At 37.3% G+C, this 23,022-nt stretch overlaps 1 protein-coding gene across 1 annotated transcript in view; it reads left to right on the forward strand.

The window, feature by feature from the left end:
* Positions 1-23,022, forward strand: part of LOC150091450 (exportin-4-like) — a 748,459-nt gene that overhangs the window by 188,647 nt on the left and 536,790 nt on the right. Inside the window, exons 5-6 of the mRNA XM_090383995.1 lie at positions 4,604-4,720; positions 21,512-21,671. Of these exons, the coding sequence (XP_090240121.1) occupies positions 4,604-4,720; positions 21,512-21,671 (277 nt within the window). The remainder of the gene's footprint in view (positions 1-4,603; positions 4,721-21,511; positions 21,672-23,022) is intronic.

A 23,022-nucleotide genomic window follows, 5' to 3' on the forward strand; every position in this document is an offset into this window, starting at 1 on the left:
CTGTTCAGCATCAAGTCCCATTTGCCCTAACTGCAAAGAAAGTCACCCAGCATTTTCAAAATCCTGTGAAATGTGGAAAACAGGGAAGAAAATTCAAAAATATAAAATTGAACACAAAGTCACATACCCTGAGGCACGCAGACAGGTTATGTTGACCATGCCCAGTCGTTCATATGCGTCTCACACTCGAAGCTTTATTTCAACAGCAGTACAAACAGATGTATCAATACCCCCCAGCACATCTATGGCTAATTGGGTTAAAAATACACTATCTAATTCAGGAAAAGACACACATCAAACTAAAACCAGTGAATCGACCAACACTCCAATCAGCATCCCAACTGATACTCGGACAGTCTCGCATGATAAAGAAAAATTAAAAACTACCAAAGACAACAAGAAACCTGAATCATCCACCAATAGTATGGAAGTAGATGTACACTCAGATCTTGAGGAACCCATACTAGAACTTCATGCAAATGACACTATGGATACTGGGCGCCCCAGCTTCCCAAAAAAAGACCGGAAAAAGTGCTCAAACAAAAAACAGTCTGATGAATCATCCTCAACTAAACCTAAATGAACCACAATATCTTACAATGGAATTGCAGAGGTTTTCGTTGCAACACTGACGATATTCAATACTTAATTAACCGATATTCTCCAGCTGCCTTCTGTCTACAGGAAACTTACCTGACCTCACAAATTTCTCCTTCGATAAAGAACTATTGCCTTTATCGAAGAGATCGAAATACCGCTAATGCTGCCCATGGTGGGGTAGCAATCCTAGTAAACTCGAAGATCCCAACTAGACATATCCCAATCCAAACTGAAATAGAAGCTGTTGCTGTTCGCATAACTCTCCATAGTGCAATAACACTTATCTCAATCTACCTACCACCAAACCGTTCTTACTCTTTAAGAGATCTTGAAGACCTGTTTATACAGATACCTCCACCTCTCTGTATATTAGGGGACTTTAACGGGCACCACCCATTATGGGGTTCTCCCAAATTGGATAGACGTGGCCGACTAATTGAAAGCTTTTTAGAGGCACTAAATTTCAGTATACTCAATACTGGTGCACCGACACACGTACAACTCCCAGCAGGACACACATCAGCAATAGACCTCACAATTTGTTCACCAGTACTAGTCCCAACCATAGAGTGGAATGTAATAAATGATCCCATGGGCAGTGACCACTTTCCAATAGTATGCAACTTTCTGATAGCAAAGACTCCTTCAATTCAACCGTGCAGAAAGTGGAAATTTGTCCGAGCAGACTGGGCAAAATTTCAATCGTCAATCGACCTTGATGAGGAAAAAATCCGCCTCCAACATATTGATGATGCCACAGATTACATCACGTCGCATCTTCTAAATGTGGCTAAAAATACAATACCACTATCAAATCCCCCGGGCCGAAAACATCATAATTACTGGTGGAATGACAAATGCACCACAGCAAAGAGAGCAAAAAATAAAGCTTGGAATTTGTTTCGGCAATGTCCGAGCACAGTCAATCTTATTAACTATAAGAAATTAAGGGCAAAAGCACGCTTCATACAAAAGCAAGCAAAGAAAGAATCCTGGATCCGTTTTGCCTCTAGTTTTCACAGAAATACTGATTCCAAAATAATATGGAAAAAAATTAGACAGCTGTCTGGTAAGTTTCCTACCATACCTTCTCCAATCCTCTCTTGGAATGGGAAAGATCTCTCTAATCCAGTAGATATAGCTAATGCTTTGGGAAATACTTTTGCCGAAATTTCAGCAGCAACAGCCTATCCTACCTCATTCCAAAGAATTAAAAACACTGAAGAAAAGCATGCTATTCATTTTCAAACTGCCCGTCTTCTCCCATATAACAAACCTCTGCAATATTCTGAACTTTTACATGTCATTAAAACTGCCCGCAATGGTGCTGCCGGGCCAGATGGGATTTATTATGTCATGCTACAACATCTTGATGACAAAGCTTTGCGCTGCCTCCTGGTCTTTTACAATCGCATATTTTTAGAAAATGTTTTTCCAGCTTCTTGGCATCACTGTACAGTTTTGGCATTCCTGAAACCTGGAAAAGATCCATCCAACCCGAATAGCTATAGACCCATATCTCTCTCAAGCTGCCTCAGCAAAATTCTTGAGAAAATTATCCACAGAAGACTCGTCTGGATCATAGAGTCGGAACAGCTAATGAGCCATAGTCAATATGGCTTTCGTCAAAACAGGTCATGCCTAGATCTTATGGTCAAGGCTGAATTTGCCGTCCGTAATGCTTTTGTCAAAAGTGAACATCTAGTAATGGTTTCAATAGACATAGAGAAGGCTTTTGATACCACTTGGCGGTATGGTATACTTAGTGATCTTTACCTTCTAGGACTACGAGGCAACCTCCCTATATTTATTGAGAACTTCTTACATACTAGATCATTTCAAGTTCGATACCAACATGCCCTTTCCACAACTTTCATCCAGGAAGAAGGTGTTCCACAGGGATCAGTACTGAGTGCCACTCTTTTTGCTCTGAGAATAGATTCTATCACTAAGCAGCTTCCAAATACAGTTGAGACTTACCTTTATGCAGATGACCTTTCCATCTCCTGTCATTCTCAAAACATGAGGTCTGTTGAAAGACAGCTTCAGATATCACTTAATAAAATTCAACAATGGGCAAGCCTCAACGGCTATCGGCTCTCGCAGCAGAAAACAGTTGCCATCCACTTCTGTAGACAACGCAAACTCCATCCAGATCCTGAACTTCAAATTTCTAACATCGTTGTCCCAGTCACCAGCAACATCAGATTTCTTGGATTAATCCTTGACAACAAGTTAAATTTCCTAGACCATATTAAAAATGTACGGACGTCATGTCTAAAAAAGTTAAACATACTCAGAGCTTTATCTGCCCAAACATGGGGTGCAGATCGTACCTCGCTTCTTCGTTTATACAGGGCATTAATCAGATCCCGTCTCGATTATGGTGCTCCTGTCTATGATTCTGCCAGAAAGAGTGTATTACGCTGGCTTGATCCAATTCAGCACAGTGCTTTGAGAATTGCAATTGGTGCATTCAGAACGTCGCCAGCACATAGTCTCTACATTGATGCTCACGAGCCCCCACTAGCTTTACGCAGGAAAACACTGTTACTCAAATATGCTGTAAAGATACAAAGTTGTGCCTCTCATCCCGTTCAGTCATACCTTTTCAACCCACCATTTGAAATCTTATACAGAAACAAACCTAGCATAGTAAAGCCAGCTGGTCTTCGCCTTCTTGAATTGGAGCAAGTTTGGAATATTTCCGTCCATTCCGTACAACAAGTAGCCACATGTACTCAGCCACCATGGACTCCTCCTCCTCTTCCAACCTGTGACACTTACCTCTGTCAATGGAGAAAGAATACTTTGCAAGCATCAAATGTCAAACAAATTCATGCAGTTCACACTCAAAGATATACTGACTTCTCCCCAATCTATACAGATGGCTCTAAATCTAATTCAAATGTTGGAGCAGCTGCAGTGTTTCCGAATACAACTGTATCAGTTTCCCTTCCATCAGAATTTAGTATATTTTCTGCTGAATTATATGCAATCAAACTAGCTTTAGAAAATCTCTGTTCAGACAGTTCCTTCAAATCAGTTATTTACACTGATTCCCTCAGCTCAATCATGTCGTTATGTAATTCCTCAGATGAAGTCCACCCTATTCTTAATGAAATCAGAAGCTTATTACTGAAAATTAAAAAACGCAACCAACTGGTCACTTTTTGCTGGATTCCATCCCATTCTGGTATTTTAGGCAATGAACTGGCCGATAAAGCTGCAAAAAATCCAACTACTTTTGATTTAACCAATATCCCTGTTCCAGCATCAGATTATGCACTAACAGTTCATGCTGCTTGCATATCACAATGGACAGCACTCTGGCACTCTCAGACTAATAATAAACTCTTTCAGTTTAAACATGATCCAAAAATCTGGCACTCCAGTATCCGTACATCGAGACAAGAAGAAGTAGTCCTTTCAAGGGCAAGAATAGGACATACCCATCTGACCCACCTTCATTTACTCACAGGAGATGATCCACCACAATGTACACATTGTTCTAATAATTTGACAGTAAAACATATTCTTATTGGCTGCCCCTATTATAAACAAGCCAGAACTTCATCCTTGATCTCACTGGTTAATCTCCATAAACCAATAACTCTTGAAAATCTCATTGGTGATAAGGCAAATATTTCTGAATTTTTTGACTTTCTCAGGCAAACTGGGCTTTTCAATTATTTCTGATTTCAGATTTTCTTTTGATTTAGGGAAAACTCATGTTTTAATATAATAAGTGAATAGGCACATTATAGCCTTAGCAGCTTATGTGCCATTAAGCCTCCAGAACAACAACAACAACTTTAAAGGAGACTGCTTATAAACTTGTTGTATATAGTCTAAATTTTTTTTTTATTTAAAAAAAAATTATAGTGTTAGAACTTATTGATGAGATTTCATATGCTTTTTAGTTACTGGTAATTAGTAATATATTTCATTTATATATCTGATAGTAGATTTTCTTCTCTCTCTCTCTCTCTTTTTTTCCTAGCAAACTATAGGATGTTCAGTTTTGACAGCACTATTAAATGAATATTCCAGCACAACTAGAGCAAGTGATGTTGGTCTTACGTGGGAAGCACATCTTTTAGCCAAACGCAATTTTGAGGTGCTGGTAACATTTACCATTTCATTCAGTTATATTAAACTAATGATTGCATTATTACTTTGTTTTATTCAGTATTATTTGAAAAGTGTAGATCTGTTATATAGGCAACTTTTTTTCATATAGTTTTGGAATTTGCATATAAAAACAAAGATTTTTTAGGAACTGACTTTTGATTTCTAAAGGCAGAAGGATAAAATACAGTTTGAAATATGTATTTAGAACAGGGCATAGCAATTTTTCTCTCTTCCTCTTCCTCCTTGCAAGATAGAAGACCATGGGACAATTCCCACCCCTCCCTATGCACTTATGCTAGTGTAAATTATAATTTTATTTTTCAATATAATGTTCTTCTACTTTAATGCACTTTTTTGTTTTTTCTGTGAAATTAAATTTTGAAACTTACTCCTCAAAACAGTCATTTTCAGATTACGATGCATCGTGGCTGACTGATATGACACATCGTAATCTGGGAATCTGTTTCCATGGAGGTTAAGCTTAAGATTTCTGAACAGATAATATTTATTGGGGGTTGAATTTGGTTGTGAGGTGGATAGGTTAGCTTCTCACTTGTAAAATAGTAGCATTGTCATGAATTAGGCAAATATTTATTTACTTATATACTAATGTTATGAGTTAGACATTTTTTTTTGCCTATACACTAATGCTAGGAAAGTAAATAAATATATCAGTATGATGTATTTGGTTAGGTGCCAAATCTCTGGATGTTATGTATTTTATATTATGTATTATTATCATTTATTTTGTCTTTTTGACTTTGGCTGTTTGGTTCTGGCTCACCATTGTACTGTGGGGTTGGTACCATAGAGTTTCCAATATAAGGGGAAAAAAAAAAGAAAAAAAAAAAAGCACTGGTTTTCTCCATCCTTTTCTTTTTGCAAAAAATTAGTAAAACTATTAACAGTTTTTTACATTTTTTAAAAATAAAATTTCCATTTTAAAATGGAAATTTAAAAAAAAATTACATGAATTTTTTCTTAATTTTGTTAAAGAATATGGCCATGAGAATATGACATGAAAGTGGTTTTATTAGAATATTACCTGAGGTATGTCCTAATTGTCTAGTTAGCCATTAAAAAAAAAAAAAAAAAAAATTCCACCACCCCTTTAATTTACAAGTTTTCATTTCTAATGTAATGTGTATGTTACAGCCCTGTACTAGTATTTGCCATATGGTGCAAGGAAGCCACAGGCCTTTGCTGTACTGGCAAAAAAAAAAAAAAAAATTAAATAAATAAAACCAACCAAGTAGATAAGAAAACACAAATTAAATGCTTCCCTCATCACACAAGTAAATATCCAGTTGACCCTTGAATTTACTCAAACTGGCAGCCTCAGCTATCTGCAAGGGCAACTTGTTCCAGCCATCAGTGACTTGCTGGCTAAAAGAAAACTTCCTACATCCAGTCTAAACCTCAAGCCTTGTAATTTGAATTTATAAATCCTAGTTCTGGAATTGTTTAGAACAGTGAGAAAGTACACCTTCATTCATTTTACTAATTCCTCTCAAAGCCTTATAAGTTTCAATCAGGTCACATTTCATGTGCCTGGTTGCCAAGCTCTGTAGCCCACATAATCGGAATCTTTCCTCATATGGTCATCCCTCTGCCGATCTCACCATTTGAGGTGCCCATGTTTGGACCCTTTCAAGTAGTTCAATGTCTTTTTGTTTTCAGATGAGGTCTCCATACTTGAACACAGTATTCCAAATGTGGTCTTAGAATTGCCTTATACAGTGGGATTATGACCTTTCTATATCTACAGGATAATGTTTGATAAATCGATAGGACACCGTGGGCTTTTCTGTCTGCCTTTTTACACTGTTCAGAAAACTTCATATCTTCCTGTATTGTAACTCCCCGATCCCTTTCCTCCTCCACTGTTTTTAGTTCAACCCCACCAAGTGTATAATTTATATGTGGATTGCTCTTTCCCAAATATAAGACCTTACATTTAGCTAGCACCATTAAAACATAGCTGCCACTTCTCTGACCATCTCTGAAGTCTGTTCAAGTCATCCTGAAGAAGTGCTGCTTGGCACTGATCATTAACGCTGCCAATCTTTGTCATCTTCAAATTTTGACATCACGTCTTCTATCCCTTCGTCATTGTCATTTATGAAAACGAGAAACAACACTGGTCCAAGAACCAATCCTTGAGGGACCCCTCTCCCGATGTTACACCAATCTGATGAAGAATATCCATTAATCACAACCCCCCTGCCTTCTTCCTGCAATCTGCCCATTATAACTTTCTGAAGCCAAAATTATACCTATACTTTACCTACTGCAGCATCTTTCTTCATCTTCCAACTAATGATTCCATGATCCTTCCTGACAGTGGTTCCTGTGCTTTAAGCCCTATGATATCATCTTATTCGTTAGTAATGATGAGGTCAAGAATATTCTCACCCCTAGTACTTTCTCTAAGATGCTGGTACAAACAATAATAATCTAGTTTATTTAAAAAAGTTTTTCTCCATTGTGAGTTTCCCCTCCTACTTTTTCCAATCAAAATTTTTGGAAAGAGTGCTGTGGTCATGGAGGAGAACAGATGGTGGATTTTTGGCTGCTGAAAAGGAGTAAGTAGTTTTGATATTTTTACCATATTCTTTGTAAATTAACATAATACATTGTGTTCTACAAAGATATTAAATAAGCTTAGTAGCATTCATTAGCTAATTTTTTAAATTTAACTAGTGATTTTTGTAAGTTACAACTCGCTGCTTGTACCGGAGGCACCAGTATTGTTGAACTTGCTGCCTTTGTTGTAGTCGATATGAAATAGTGTAACGTATATATCTGGAACTGATAGCATAAGGTATAACGTAAAATTAGATAGCATAATACGTAGCAATGTACAGCAATACCTCGCACAGTACGGCTTCAATTAGTACGGGATTCACTATATTGCGGTTTATAATCTGACTGTGATTGATTATCAATTAATTCCATTCTTAGTCTACTTCATTACTATTTGTATTTATTATTTTTCTAACTAATCATGCATAATTATTCTAATATAAAAAAAAATCCTTATGATACCCACGTATCATCATTTTTCCCATTGAAACTATTTCCCGTTTAGTGCTGATTCATTCATTGCAGTAGTTTTTCCAACACATTAACTGCACTGTGCGAAGTATTCCTCTATTTGGAATCCGTTAGCTTAGTATAATATTATCAATTAATCAATAAATGTATTAATCTTTATTAAATTTCATTGTTAATTAAATTGTATTTAAATGGAAATCATGATCCTGACTAGAGCTGTGAACCAACGTGCACAGATTAGCAGGAGTGCTGTGGCTTTGGAAAAAAATGAAGGGGCCGATTCTCCAACGCATCACACTCAAAAAATGTGCAAAATGTGAAATGTTTTCCGGATCTTTCTAGAACAGGACATGATCCAGCCAAGGAGGATGTCTTTGTGTGTGCTAGGTGCCTAGAGTTTCAAGAAATTCGGTGACAACTCAGCATTCTGATGGGCATCTATGAGAGTTTGAGGTGTAGGGTATATGCCCTCGAAGAAATTAATGAAGGCCCATCAAGCTCTCAGCTGCCCAAATCAATGCCAGAGCTCACTCTTGTGCATCAGGCAACACAGGGGCAATCTCCAAGGTAGAATGCACTGGTCCCACAGGAACTAGTTATTGTTGGTGACTCTATTGTCAGGGAGACGTGGAATATATTATACAAAAAGGATAGGTAGAATAGGACCAGGTTATGTATGCCAGGGGCAAAAGTTGATGACATTGTAGAGCAGATATAATCTTTTAAGTACACAAAAGGATATTGTACATGTTGGAACTAATGACATTAAGAATAAGAGATCTGCAGATTTACTTAACAAGTACAGGTCGATGCTGAAAAAAAAGTCGCGAGTTAGGGTTAAATTTGAAAGTGTCTGTAATTCTGCCCAGACACAATAGGAGGGAGTATATGAGTGCCTTGTCAATCAATTCGGCACTGCAGAGATTGTGCAAGGCTCATGGGGTAGAATTTTTTTCAGTGTGGTCTGGGCTTGATAACAGGAGAGACTGCTTCTACAGGAATGGGATACACTTAAATAGAAAGGGTGTAAGACTATTTACTGATGCTATTGATGCAGTGTTAGGTGGATCGGAAAACTACTAGCTTGGGGGGGGATACTCAGACTAAAAGATTAACAGTGGCCGCAGGCAGAGGCAAAAGTGATTCTTGCACTGCACCTATTAGAATGAGCAGCAACCTGGAAAGCAGGGTGTTGGGGATTTACAGGACTGATGGGAGTCATAGGGGACAAGTAAATACATGGGCTGTGTTAGGGTAACTAAGAGTAGGAACAGGTGCATGTATACTTGCGTGTACACCAATGCTAGAAGTATAGTTAATAAATTTGATGAGTTTGAAGGGCTGATCAAGACATCAAAGGCATATATTGTTCAGATAATAGAGATGTGGTGTGGTGTCACACAGATATAAGCATTACAGAATTGGAATTTCGGGAGTACAATGTGCACCGAAAGGATAGATAGGACAGGAAGGGAGGAGGGGTAAGAAACGCACAAAATCTAAGGAAGTGCATCCAATTGATATTGGTGGACAATGCAATGTTGAGTCAGTGTGGTGTGAAATAAGCACTGAGAAAGGGAAAATGAGAGTAGGCACGTGTAATAGGCCTATTGAATCTGATGAGTATAATGAGCAATTGTGCAGAGAAATAGTGGGCCAGTAAATCAGAATGTCTTTTAATGGGGGATTTTAACTTTCCAGATATGGACTGGAACTTGTGGGTTGTTCACTCACACACTAGCATGACTTTGGCAGATTTATTTGATGGCTTTTTCTACAGCAACATGTTCAAGAGGCAACCAGAGAGTGTAATACTCTTGATCTGATTATCAGCACTGATTATTCATGCATTAAGAGTGTGCAGATGTTGTTATTTGGTTTTTAGGAGCATTAGCAACTAAGGCCATATTGCTCCGGGGATATGCAGTGGTCATTTCCTGAGCTTACTACATCCTCCGAATTTGGTGGTCACGGGCTTGAACCCCGGTCTAATCAAAAAGCGTGGGCTATGCACTGCTGCTCCTGCCCACCTGGCTACGGAGGTGCCAATTTGCAGATAAAGGAACCATTGGGTGACAGTGTATTGTTGTGGGATTTACTTAAAGATGTAACTACCGTCAGGTGTAAAGGGAAGGGTTTTTGCTTTTGTAAAGGTGACTACAGTGGTCTCAGACAGTTTTTAAATTCTATCCAGTGGGATCAACTGATGACGTTACCAATGGTGAATTCTAAATGGGAAGCCTTCAGGGAATTAATCTTGGAGGCTACTAGGCTTTTCATAGCAACTAAGAAATATTGTTAAAGGTTTAGGCCTAAATGGATGTCATATGAATTAATGAGGCTCATGGTAGAGAAAAAAAATGTGTGGGATGCATAAAAACTATCAGGCGACACAAAAGCCAACGGCAGATATAAGCCAGTCTGTAATCAAGTCACAAAGGAAGTTAGGTAGGTGAAGGCAGAGTACGAGAAATCTTTGGCAAAGGATGCAAAGAAAAACAGCAAAGAGTTCTTAGATTATGTAAACTCTAGAAGGAAAAGGATGAATCAGAATGGTTCACTTAACATAGATGGTTTGACTGTTGATGATCATGCTCAGTAGCTGAGATAAACTGAATGAGTGTTTTGCATCTACATTCACACACATGAGGAGTTATTCAAAGAAGCGGATGCCAGAAGTTTATCGCACTTTAACAGGGATCCAAGTGATTTTGTAATAACTGAGAGCAAAGTGGAGGAGAAATTGAATAGAATCTTTAATTGCAGCAATGATAGACATACAATTAGTCCCATCACGTCATGGTGGTGCCAGGAGTTATTGTTGCAAATTGTTGAACTTAAACATAAGGAAGGCACCTGGGTTGGATGGGATCTATCCAGTTATATTAAAGGAGTTGACCGGGCTAGCCAGGTGGGTAAAGTGCCTGCCTGGCAACCCAAAGGTCGCGGGTTCGGAACAGAGTAAAAATACAAAAACTTTGGGAGGTGCATTATGGCCACAGAAGCCGATGTGCCAAAAACTAACAAAAAAAAAAAAAAAAAAAAAAAAAAGCAGCAAAGGAAGTAAGCAAATCCTTAGCCATCATTATGAGAGCTTCCTTAAACCCAGGGGAGGTCCCCATGGACTGGAGGTGTGCAAATGTATCCCTAATTCATAAAGGGAGTTCAAAAGGTGACTAACTATAGACCTTTTAGTTTAACTTGTGTTCAGGGGAAAATAATGGAGTCACTGGTTAAAGAGGTGATACAGGATCACCAAGGCAAGACTGCAGTAATAGTTCACACACAGCGTGGATTTGTTAAGGGGAAGTCTTGTCTGACCAATTTGATTGGATTCTACGATGTGGTCACAGAGGAACTGGTTACAAAAAATAATTTTGATATCATATACTTGGATTTCAAGAAAGTCTTGGATACTGTTGCACATGGAAGACTGTTATACAAATTGGAGTGGTATGGCATTAATGACAAGTTACTGCTACAATGGATAAAGGGATAGTTGAGTGGGAGATGACAGAGAGTGGTAATCAATGGTGGACAAATGTTATTAGTGGAGTTTCCCAGGGTTTGATTTTGGCTCGTTTTGTTATTTATCAATGATATTGATGAAGGTATTTCAGGTTTAATGTCGAAGTTTGCAGATGATACAAAGGTTGGCATGGTTATTAACAACAGTAAAGACGGTATGCTGCTGCAACAGGATCTGGAGAAGTTGGGTATATGGGATGAGAAGTGGCAACTGAAGTTAACACTGACAAATGCAAAGCACTGCATATGGGTAGCAGTAACCCCAGAGAAATATACCAACTATGTGGTGTTATACTCAGGGTAATGGAGAATGAAAGGTCATGGAGTCTTGTCAATGATATTTAGGAATTTTGGTAGCAGCGACAAGGAGGTTATTATCCCGTTGTATAAGGCGGCGATCATGCCACACCTTGTGTACTGTGTTCACACCTGGAGGCCTTATTTTATGAAGGATGTAGAGTTGCTAGAATGAGTACAAAGAAGGGCAACAGGATTGATGAGGGGAACAAAGGGGTACTCTTACTAAGAAAGGCTTAAGTTCTGCAAATTGTAGTGTTTGGAGACTAGGCACCCGTGAGATGATATGATTGAAGTGTTTAAGGCTGATGGGATTCTTCCTTTTTTCTGAGCCGATGCACATGAGGGGGGCCATAAATTCAGATTGAGGAAGGATCATTGCAGAATAGATGTGCAGAAGTTTACCTTCAGCCAATGGGTGGTTGATTACTGGAACAAGTTGCTATCCATTGTTGTGGAAGTGGATAGTTTGAATAAATTCAAGGAACGATTGGAGGGATGGATAGATATTTTATTTTTTAGCTGATGATGCTGTATAAGCTTTCTTTCTTTCATCATTAGTACCAATATTAGTATTAGTTGCCACTATTAGTACTAATATTAATATATCATTTTTGTGGACTCTAAAACTATGAGCAGTTTTATTCATTATGTGATGGAAATATTGAAAACGGTTATTGTTTTATTCCTACACATCAGAGCTTTAAAAACATTGCATTATAACATTTTCTGCCGTAGTCATCATTATCATCATCAGCCATTTTCAATCCTCTGCAGGATGAAGGCCTCTCCAGCAACATTCCAGTTCCTTCTGTTTTGTGCAATGGCCATCCATTTACTACCCACAAACTTGTGAATTTTATCTGTTCATCTCTGTTGTTGTCTTTGGGGTTTTCTTTTAGCTCCTCTTGGATACTATTCTCTTATTTTCTTAGTCCATCTGTCGTCACGTCTTTGAGCTGTGTGTCCTGCCCAAGACCATTTCAATTCTTTAGTTTTGATAATAATGTCCTTTATTTGTGTTTTCTGCCTAATCCATGTGTTTCTCTTCTTATCTAACAATCTGATTCCTAATATAATTCATTCTATTCTTCACTGTGTAGTTTTCAGCTTCTCTTCCATTCTTTTGGTGAGTGCCCAAGTTTCACTTGCATAATAGTGGGGAGTATACATTGGTTCGTTGTTTTGTTTCAGACAAATTGGATATTGCTTCTCAGTATGCAACTATATTTCCTGAATGCTATCCATCTGAATTTTATTCTTCTCTCGACTCCAGGCATTTATCTTTTGCCATAGTGCACTTACCCAAATTGACATACAGAATATCACAAATCGTATTTTTTGATAATGAAGGAAGTGTTGTAGGTCTTTTAATTAATTCATCATTAATAATTTTCTTTTATTATAGTAGTGTGTTTTTTTTTGGATAATGTGACAGATTTGCATAAACAGTCGAAATTACTTTTGTGAAACCTGTAGAAATTTTATACCACAAAATCGTATGAGAGCAGTAGATAAATGTTAGTAGTTAATACTAAAGTTATAAGTTTAGTATTTTTTTTTTAAATCCATATCCAAGGCAGTACTTTATAGTTTACTCAGCAGTAAACTAGATTAGGTTAAATTGTGGATTATGATTCATTACTCTACATTTCTGAGATTTTATTTACTGCCAAAAGTAACATTTTTGTGAAATTCTTTTTTAATTTTCAATGTCAGGTTAGGATGCTCCTACTGCACAATTTTGTTAAATTACTCTGCTACAATGACCAACCAGCAAGGTATTTCCTAGTTTTCCATAAATCTTATCCTTCTGCTCTTGGAGTTTGGAGGAGGGGAGGATACTGACTACATGTAGTAGTAGTAGTAGTAGTAGTGGCACATGATGCAAGAAAGCAAGTGTAGGAGCTTATGCAGCATCAGCCAAAAAAAAAAAAAAAAAAAAATCACACCATTCCCTCCAAATGCCTGTCCAGTTCCTCCTTAAATTTATTTAACCTATCAACTTCCACAACAACAGATGGAAGTTTGTTCCACAAATTAACCACCCGCTGGCTAAAGGCAAATTTCCGCACATCTGTTCTACATCTGTCCTTTCTTAATTTGAACTTATGTCCCCGTAGGTTGGTAATCTGAACAAGTGGAAGGATCCCATCAGAATTCAGCATGCTCAACCCATTCAAGGCCTTATACACCTCAATCAGATCACCGCGCAGGTGCCTAGTCTCCAGCCACTGCAATTTGCAGAACTTAAGCCTCTCTTGGTAAGAGAATCCCTTCATTCCCCTCACCAATCGTTTTGCTCTTCTCTGTACACGCTCAAGCAAATCTACATCCTTCCTAAAATGAGGCCTCCAGACCTGTACGCAGTACTCAAGGCGTGGCCTGACCATTGCCTTATACAGAGGGACAATCACCTCCTTTTCCCTGCTAGCAAAATTCCTATATATCATTGACAAAACCCCATGACCCGCCCTAGCAGCCTGTCTGCACTGCTCAGAAAACTTCATATCTGACTGCACAATTACTCCCAGGTCTTTTTCATTTTCTACCACCTTAAGTGTACTACCACACAGTTGGTACGTTTCTCTGGGGTTACTTCTACCCATATGCAGTACTTTGCATTTGTCAAGGTTGAACTTCAGTTGCCACTTCTTAGCCCATCTGCCCAAATTATCTAGATCCTGTTGCAGTAGCACACTGCCATTACTGTCATTAACAACCCTGCCAACCTTTGTGTCATCTGCAAACTTCGACATTAAGCCTGATATACCTTCATCAATATCATTGATAAATACACAAAACAACAGTGGACCAAACACCGAACCCTGTGGGACTCCACTAATAACATTAGTCCACGAAGAGCAGCACCCATTGATTACCACCCTCTGTCTTCTCCCACTTAACCATCCTTTTATCCATTGTAGCAACTTACCCTTAATACCATTCTGCTCCAATTTGTACAGTAGTCTTCCATGCGCAACAGTGTCAAAAGCTTTCCTGAAATCCAAGTATATGATATCAAAATTATTTTTTGCATCCAGTTCCTTTGTGACCACATCATAATAACCAATCAAATTTGTCAGACAAGACTTTCCCTTAACAAACCCATGCTGTGTTTGAATTATTGCTGCAGTCTTGTCTAGATGATCCTGCAATGCATCTTTAACCAGCGACTCCATTATTTTACCCGGAACAGAAGTTAAACTAACTGGTCTGTAATTACTCGTGTCACCCTTCGATCCACCTTTGTGAATTGGGGACACATTTGCACATCTCCAGTCCGTGGGAACCTCCCCTGAGTCCAAGGATGCTCTCATAATTATGGCTAAGGGTTTGCTTAGTTGCTTTGCCGCCTCCTTTAAAATAACTGGATAGATCCCATCCACCCCAGGTGCCTTTCTTATGTTTAACTTCAACAATTTCTCCTCCACTTTGCTCTCAGTTATTACAAAATCATTAAGCACACTGCTACAATTTGATAACCTTCTTCCATTTTCAAATTGTAATAATTCCTCACGTGTGAATGTAGATGCAAAATACTCATTCAGTTTGTTTGCTATCTGAGCAGGATCATCAACAGTCGAACCATCGATGTCAAGTGGACCAATCATATTCATCCCCTTCCTTTTAGAGTTTATATAAGTAAAGAAATCCTTGCTGTTTTTCTTAGCATCTTTTGCCAAAGATTTCTCATAATCCGCCTTTGCCTGCCGAACCTCCTTTGTGACCTGATTACAGACTAGCTTATATCTGCCACAGGCTTCTGCGTCACCTGATAATTTATATGCATCCCATGCATTTTTCTTCTCTGTCACGAGTCTCATTAGTTCATTTGATAACCATTTAGGCCTAAACCTTGAACGATATTTCTTAATCGGTATATAAAGTCTAGTAGCTTCCACGATTAATTCTTTGAATGCTTCCCACTTAGAATTTTCTGTTTGTAACATCGTCAGTTGATCCCACTGTACAGAATTTAAAAACTGTCTGAGACCACTGTACTCCCCTTTACGGAAGCAAAAACCCTTTCCTTTACCCCTGACGGTAGTTACCTCTTTGAGTAAATCCCACTTCAGCACACTGTGATCACTGCTACCTAGTGGTTCCTTTGTCTGCAAATTCTTAATACACGAATGATCACTGCTGATAACCAGATCAAGAGTGTTACTTTCTCTGGTTGCCTCTCGAACATGCTGCTGCAGAAAACAATCATCCAATAAATCCACAAAAGTCTGACCAGTGTGTGAGTGACCAACCCACAAGTTCCAGTCAATATCTGGGAAGTTAAAATCCCCCATTATAAGACATTCTGATTTACTGGCCCACTCTATTTCTCTGTACAATTGTTCATTGTACTCATTCAAGTCATTAGGCCTATAATACACTCCTACTCTTATTTTTCCTTTCGCAGTGCTTATCTCACACCAAACTGACTCAACAGAGCACTGTTCATCTATATTAACTGGGTGCACTTCCTTTGATTTTATGTTTTTCTTAATTAACAGCATAACACCCTCTCCCTTTCTGTCCTGTCTATCCTTTCTGTACACACTGTACTCCCCAAATTCCAGTTCTGCATTCCTTATATCTTTGTGACACCACGTCTCTGCTATCCCAACAATATCTGCCTTTGATGTCTTGACCAACACTTCAAATTCATCAAATTTATTTACTATACTTCTAGCATTGGTATACATGCAAGCATACATGCTCCTATGCCTATTCCTTGTTACCCTAACACATCCCATATACCCAACTATTCCATGATGACTGCCATCCGTCCCTGAAACCCCCAACATCCCTCGCTCCAGGTCGCTTCTTATTCTAATAGAAGTTGTGCAAGAATCACCTTCACCTCTGCCTGCGGTTACTGTTAAACTATTAGTCTTTGTATCCCCCCAAACTAGCAGTTTTCCAACCCACCTAACACTGCCTCGATAGCATCAGCAAATATTCTTGCACCCTTTCTATTTAAGTGTATCCCATCCCTGTAGAAGCAATCTCTCCTGTTAACAAGTACAGTCCAGGCTGAAAAAAATTCTACCCCTTGAGCCTTGCACAATCTTTCCAGGGCCGAATTGATCGACAAGGCTCTCATCATGTACTCCCTCCTATCGTGTCTGGGCAGAATTGCAGACACTTTCAAATTCAACCCTATTTCACGGCTTTTTTTCAACAGTGACCTGTACTTGTTGAGTAATTCCGCCAGTCTCCTACTCTTAATATCATTAGTGCCAACGTGTACAACTATATCACCTTTTGTGCCCTTGAAAGATGATATCTGCTCTACAACGTCATCAATGTATTTAACTATAATACTGATTGAATGGTTTGCCTAGGGTGCCAGTTGATGGCAGCTAGTCTAGGGCTGCCCTCTTGGTATGAATTGAGCTATTAGATTACTGATAACTTGAGGTCATTCAGCTAGATTGCTGAAATCACTCACACATTCACTAGCCAGCTTTAGTATACACTTTCAAAAAGATTTCTTTGAAGGACAATGAAGAGCACTCCCTTTCAAGCTCTTGCGCTTATTATCTGTTTGTGTGCTTTACAGTGCAGTGCCCTCCGTAGCCAGGTGGGCAGGAGCAGCAGTGCATAGCACACGCTTCTTGATTAGATTGTGGTTCGAGCCCGTCACCACCGAATATGGAGGATGCGGAAAGGTCAGGGAATGACTACCGCATATCCCCGGAGCAATATGGCCTTAGTTGCTAATACTCCTAAAAACCAAACAACAAACGGTGCAGTGCAACATGGCCATAATGCAGTTAACTGTGGTAAAGTTCAGTGTACTGTTTTTATCAATATGAATTGCAGTTGAAGTTTAGAGTGTGTTATACAGTTGTATGAGTTTGAGGAAAATGAAGATTTTGTCCACAAGTGGCATATTTGCATCTGCTAGGATATGAATGATACTCGGTGTTCATTGCTGAAAATGAGGAAATGAGGCAAAGAGTGTGTGGCACTCATTGTTGTAAATGGGGGCAATCAATGAGTATATGCTGGACAGTAAGATGGGTGTTTCAGCTTGTGCACTGTGGTGTATCAGTGGCCACAATCGATAACAGATAAAGATGTGTCAGGTGTGTATCACCTATCCGTAATCAGGCTAATACAACTTCTTCATGTCAGTTCTCAGACAGTTCATGGGGTTTTGTCAATGATATAGAGGTAGCCCCCGATTTATGTCTGGAAGATAGGCGCAAATGGAATCAGTGCAAATGGTACCCTTTATATAATGGAGTCGATCGGAAATCACAGGGTTATGTTCCGGGCACCAAAAATATTGTCTACCACTTTGCATCGATTGTTTTATTTTATTACCATTCTTCACAGTTGTAGTAATAGTCGATGGAGGCATATTCATAGCTACACACATTAGGGCGGCTTTAACCAGATTCCATCCTCCGAATGTTGGACTAGAATTCAATGAACTTTTTTTACCAGATATAGCATTTCTTTATTCTATTAAATTAAAAACTTTATAACGTGATTGGCAAAAACTGCATATGGATATCACTATTATTATTATTTAATTTATTAATAGCACAATTAATAAAAAATGTTATTGTAGTAAATTTCCAACATGTGTAAATAGCGTAAACAACAACCAACTGAATGCTTCACTGCCCACATCCATGAGTGTCTACTTTGAGGGCTGGAATCTTTCTCATCTCTGATAAGAATGTGCTAATTGCTGATTGGCTCAGATTGTCCTAAATCACGTGAACAGTGTATGATACATAGCACAGTATGATGCTGATAAATTTTGTCTGACGATTTTAAACTTTCAATTTATAAAAAAATTTGCAAAAAAAAAAAATAATAAATAAATAAAAATAAAAATGGTGTGGTTAGTGATCGGTGCTATTGCGAATCGGCACAAATCAGACCAGCACAAAATGAGGACTACCTATGTATAGGAATTTTGCCACAGATGAAGAGGTGATTATTCAGTTATATAAAACATTAGTTAGGCTATAATATTGTGTGCTGCATCCTGGCTTGGAGACACCATTTTAGGAAAGATGTGGACTTGTTGGCAAGGATACAGAGAAGCAAGATACAAAGAGAGTATTCTTATCAAGAGAGACTTGAATTTTGTTATCCAGGTATCTGTGGATTGACATGATCAAGGTGTTTAAGACCTTTGAAAGGCTTGCATAAACTAAATGCCAAGGGAATTTTTACACTTATTAATGTTTGCATATACAAGGTTGCATTTAAATTTAGAGGAAATAATTGTAGATTCAACATCTAAAAATTTAGATTAATACTTGAAAAAATAGGCAAATGTTGCAAGGAAGTTATATCGCTTACCTTACTTTATTTTAATTTTAAATTTAATTTAAATTTGGTTTATTTTATTTTATTTATATTTTTGGGTAGTGCCAAAAAATAAATTAAAAATCAAGCAAAACAGGCTTGCTTCCTTACTTTATATTTCTTATAGTGATAGGACAAAAGTTCATAAAGACTTTTTTTTATTGTTTTGTTCACCTGGAAAATTTGTAAGTTAAATTTTGTAACACCGTGCATATAATAATAATCAAAAATATTAAATATAATTTTAAAATAATATGTACTTTGAGCTTATTTGGTAAATAAGTATGTCAGAGAACTCTTTAAAAGTTAGACCTCTGGAAGGCCAGTGCAAGGTGACAGTTGGTAGAAGGAAAATAAAATGAACTAAAATAAAAAAAAATGAATAAAATACTCTAGGTAAGGACCACCTTCAAGTAACAAATGAAAACAACATGAAAAGTTTTATCATGCATAATTTTTCTCCATGTGTTAATGCCCAAAGTTAATTGAGATAAATTTTTAGAAAAATATGATAACAGTGACGAAATCTTACTGTGCTTCTTTGGAGCTGAATGGACATTAGTGCCTTGCATGGACCAGCAAATGGACCATGCAAGGCACTAATGGTGTTTATCTGCAGCCTAGAAGCCTGCTAAACAGGTTTTTAAGAAGGCCTCATCACATCAAATGTAGGACAACTCTAGGAAGGGATGAGTTGTTAAATTTATTTTTAACAGCGTAGCTTTTTATAATTATAATTTGTTTCAGAATTATTTGGCTAAAATTAAATGGCCAAAATTTATCATGCTAAATCTATATGTAAATATAAGTTTTAGATTGGTAAGTTTTCTCTTGTTGATTGGGAAGGAGTAATCCTAATCACACCTAATCATTGAAACCAGAAAACATTACTGATACCTTACTGTTCAGCTATCAAATCCCAGTACATCAATTTTGCAAATTATGTCAGTAAAATTTTACACACTAACAAATTTTATTACACTAACAAACCTTTTATGAAATCTTGCAGATGGTAAAAGTAACAGATTTCACTCTAGGTTGACCAATGTTAAAGAGACCTTAAAACTGCAAAATTGCTCCTGAAGTTGACCTTTGTCATGACCTTTAAAGATATGCAAAAGATGAACAAAGTAAAGAGATGATCTGACCATTAAGTATAGAAGTTGAGTTGAAGCAGGTACAACAAGCAAGCTCATTTGTACTTGCTTCAACAGACAACAGATTGACTCCAAATATTGTCAATTATAAATTTCTACACTATCAGAATCGAAATCCTCCCTTGTTTGGTAAATAAAGCCAAATGGAATAAATTCTGTATAAATTTTGTGTAACCATGTGGACCATGCCCATTATGGCATGTTGGATTGTGCTAAAGCATTCCAACTTATAATTTCAAATGTAAGTGCATCCTTGCACTATACACCATTTACAATAACATTATAATAAAATTGTATTGGTATTATAATGTTATTTGGTATTGTTACTTTATTTTTTTATCCCATGATATATTGGCCCAGTTACAGGGGATTTTCATCATTTTAACTATAATCAATTGATAAGAATAAATGCAGAAGATTTAACAGTTTTAAATCTTTAAGATTTTACTTTTATCTAGATAGGTAACAAAATTATACTGTCATTCACAAAAAACTTATTTATGTGAATGACAACGTAATTCTATTAATTAGCCAAATACCAAAGAAGAAGAAAGGCAGAAAGCAAAAAAAGAACAAAATTGAAATTCAGTACATCAATTGTACTTTTTTTTAAATATAAATTTTAACTATATACAACAACAGTGTTCTGTGTGAATTTATATATAATAGCATTTTATTTAGTATGAATTTTTTACTAAATAAAATTTAGTATAAATTTTAATAAAAATTTATACTAAATTTTTTTAATAATATTAATTATGCAATTGATGATGTGACTAACAGTCACATCAGTTGTCATAACCACTGATACCCTTGTGGCTAGCAGTGGTTATGATGCTACTCTTCTATACTATGTGCAAAAGTGTGCTTCATACTTTGGCAAGTTCCTTGGAGTTTTGTAGTTCCTCCACCCTTCCTCAGACACCCTTGTTTATCATCTGAGAATTTTGTCTAAAAACCTATTAGTATGTATATAATATCTGCAATTTATGAATTTCAGATATTATTATTATTAGCCATATGGTGCAAGAAAGCCTCAGGCTTATACTACACCAGTCAAAAAAAAAAAAAAATCTGAATTACCCTAAGAGAGAGAGAAAACAAAAGTCAGTAGAAGGGAATTACTCACCAGATGTCAGTTCCTGGGGTTAATTATTATATACATATTTGACACTTAGTTGGTTTGGTGCATATTCTAAATAGTCCATCTGAATATTTAACAGTGTATGTAACAGTGTAACTCCTGTATGGCTTATGATTGCCAAGCACCATTTCAAATACTGACAGCTAATAATGCAAATTATTTTAGTAATTAGTGTTGTTTAGCATCATCAGTTGTGAAAGCTTTTTTAATAATTTAGCATTCAATAATAATTTTATATGTTTTTTTTTTTCCCTCTAATCAGACAACAGATCTGAAGAAGATATTCCAGTATTGCTTGCAAGGACTTGGTGAACTAAATCGGATTGGAACTCCCATTCCAGCAGAGGCTGCTAGGTTATTAAAAAAGTTTTTAATTATTGCAGAACAGGTTTTAACATGGAACTTTCAGTTTGCATTATTATGTATCCTTCAGAATTTTTTCCTCTAATAATTTTTAATTGCATGTATAGAATGATGATGCAAGCATTTTTTTATTAATAGTAATTCAGCAATTAATTTCCTGTAATTTTAGTTTTCTTTTATATGCTTGTGGTATGGTCTGGTGCAAAACCAGCAGAAATCACTCAACTGGTGATTTCTGTTAGTTTTGCACCAGTTAATTTTTTGAACACATTAGAGCTATTTGTCTCATGAGAATACTTTGTTTGGATTGGACTACATAATGATAAGATTATATATGGGTCTTATTTCAAAATTTACCAGTGATTGGAAATTGTTGAGCAGAAATTATAGAATAGTTGCGGAAAACCTGTAGTACACACACATACACACATGAATGATTAATGCCCAGAAATATGTGGCGCCTCCGTAGCCAGGTGGGCAGGAGCAGCAGTGCGTAGCACATGCTTCTTGATTAGACCGGGGTTCGAGCCCGTGATCACCAAATACGGAGGATGCGGAAAGGTCAGGGAATGACCACCGCATATCCCCGGAGCAATATGGCCTTAGTTGCTAATGTTCCAAATAACAACAATGCCCAGAAATATGCTACTTACTAGAGTGCATCTTTCCAAATAAAGTTTGGTTGAAGAGAAATGTAATCAGGACCTAGGATGTTTGACTTTATACCAGGAACAATTGGAGTGCATTTTCTTTAGTTTCAAAAAAAGTTAGGTGAGTATTGAAAAAGTTATTATTAAAATAGTCATTTCATAATACCTGGTAGTAGTGGTGATGGGTCACCTGACAGGTGACCCTTGAAAATAATGATATTGCTTTAACCATTACTTTCATGACTAAAATTCTGAAAATTTTTTTTTTTATCTTCCTAAGTATAGAAAAACTTTTATTGCAATTGTCTCTGAAGTATTTTTTTATAGTTTTCAAAGAATAGGAGAATCTGTTGTTATTATTATTAGCTGTATGGTGCAAGGAAGCCTGAGGCTTATGCTGCACCAACCAAAAAAAATTTCCGAGTTACCCTGAGGGGGGGGAGAGAGAGTGAGAGAGAGAGAGAGAGAGAAAAAGAAAGAAAAGGAAAGTAGAAAGGAATCGCCAAGAAAAGAGAAGAATGATGATATCAAGCTCATGAACCTGGGTGTCCCAAGCCCATACTTGTGAGCCTCTGGAGTTGGGTGACTTACCACAAAGTTTTGAATACTTTGGTGGTCACACCTAAAAAAAAAGAAATCGAGCTTCTTGAAAGGGTCCAAAGACAGGTAACTCGCCTGGTTACCTGTCCAAAGACAGGTAACCAGGCGAGATTGGCAAAAGGGTACCCACATGAGGAAAGACTGAATATGTGGATTGCAC

This window comes from Mastigoproctus giganteus, chromosome 1, assembly GCF_048544385.1.
Source record: "Mastigoproctus giganteus isolate SK-2022 chromosome 1, ASM4854438v1, whole genome shotgun sequence".
Lineage (NCBI taxonomy): Eukaryota > Metazoa > Arthropoda > Arachnida > Uropygi > Thelyphonidae > Mastigoproctus > Mastigoproctus giganteus.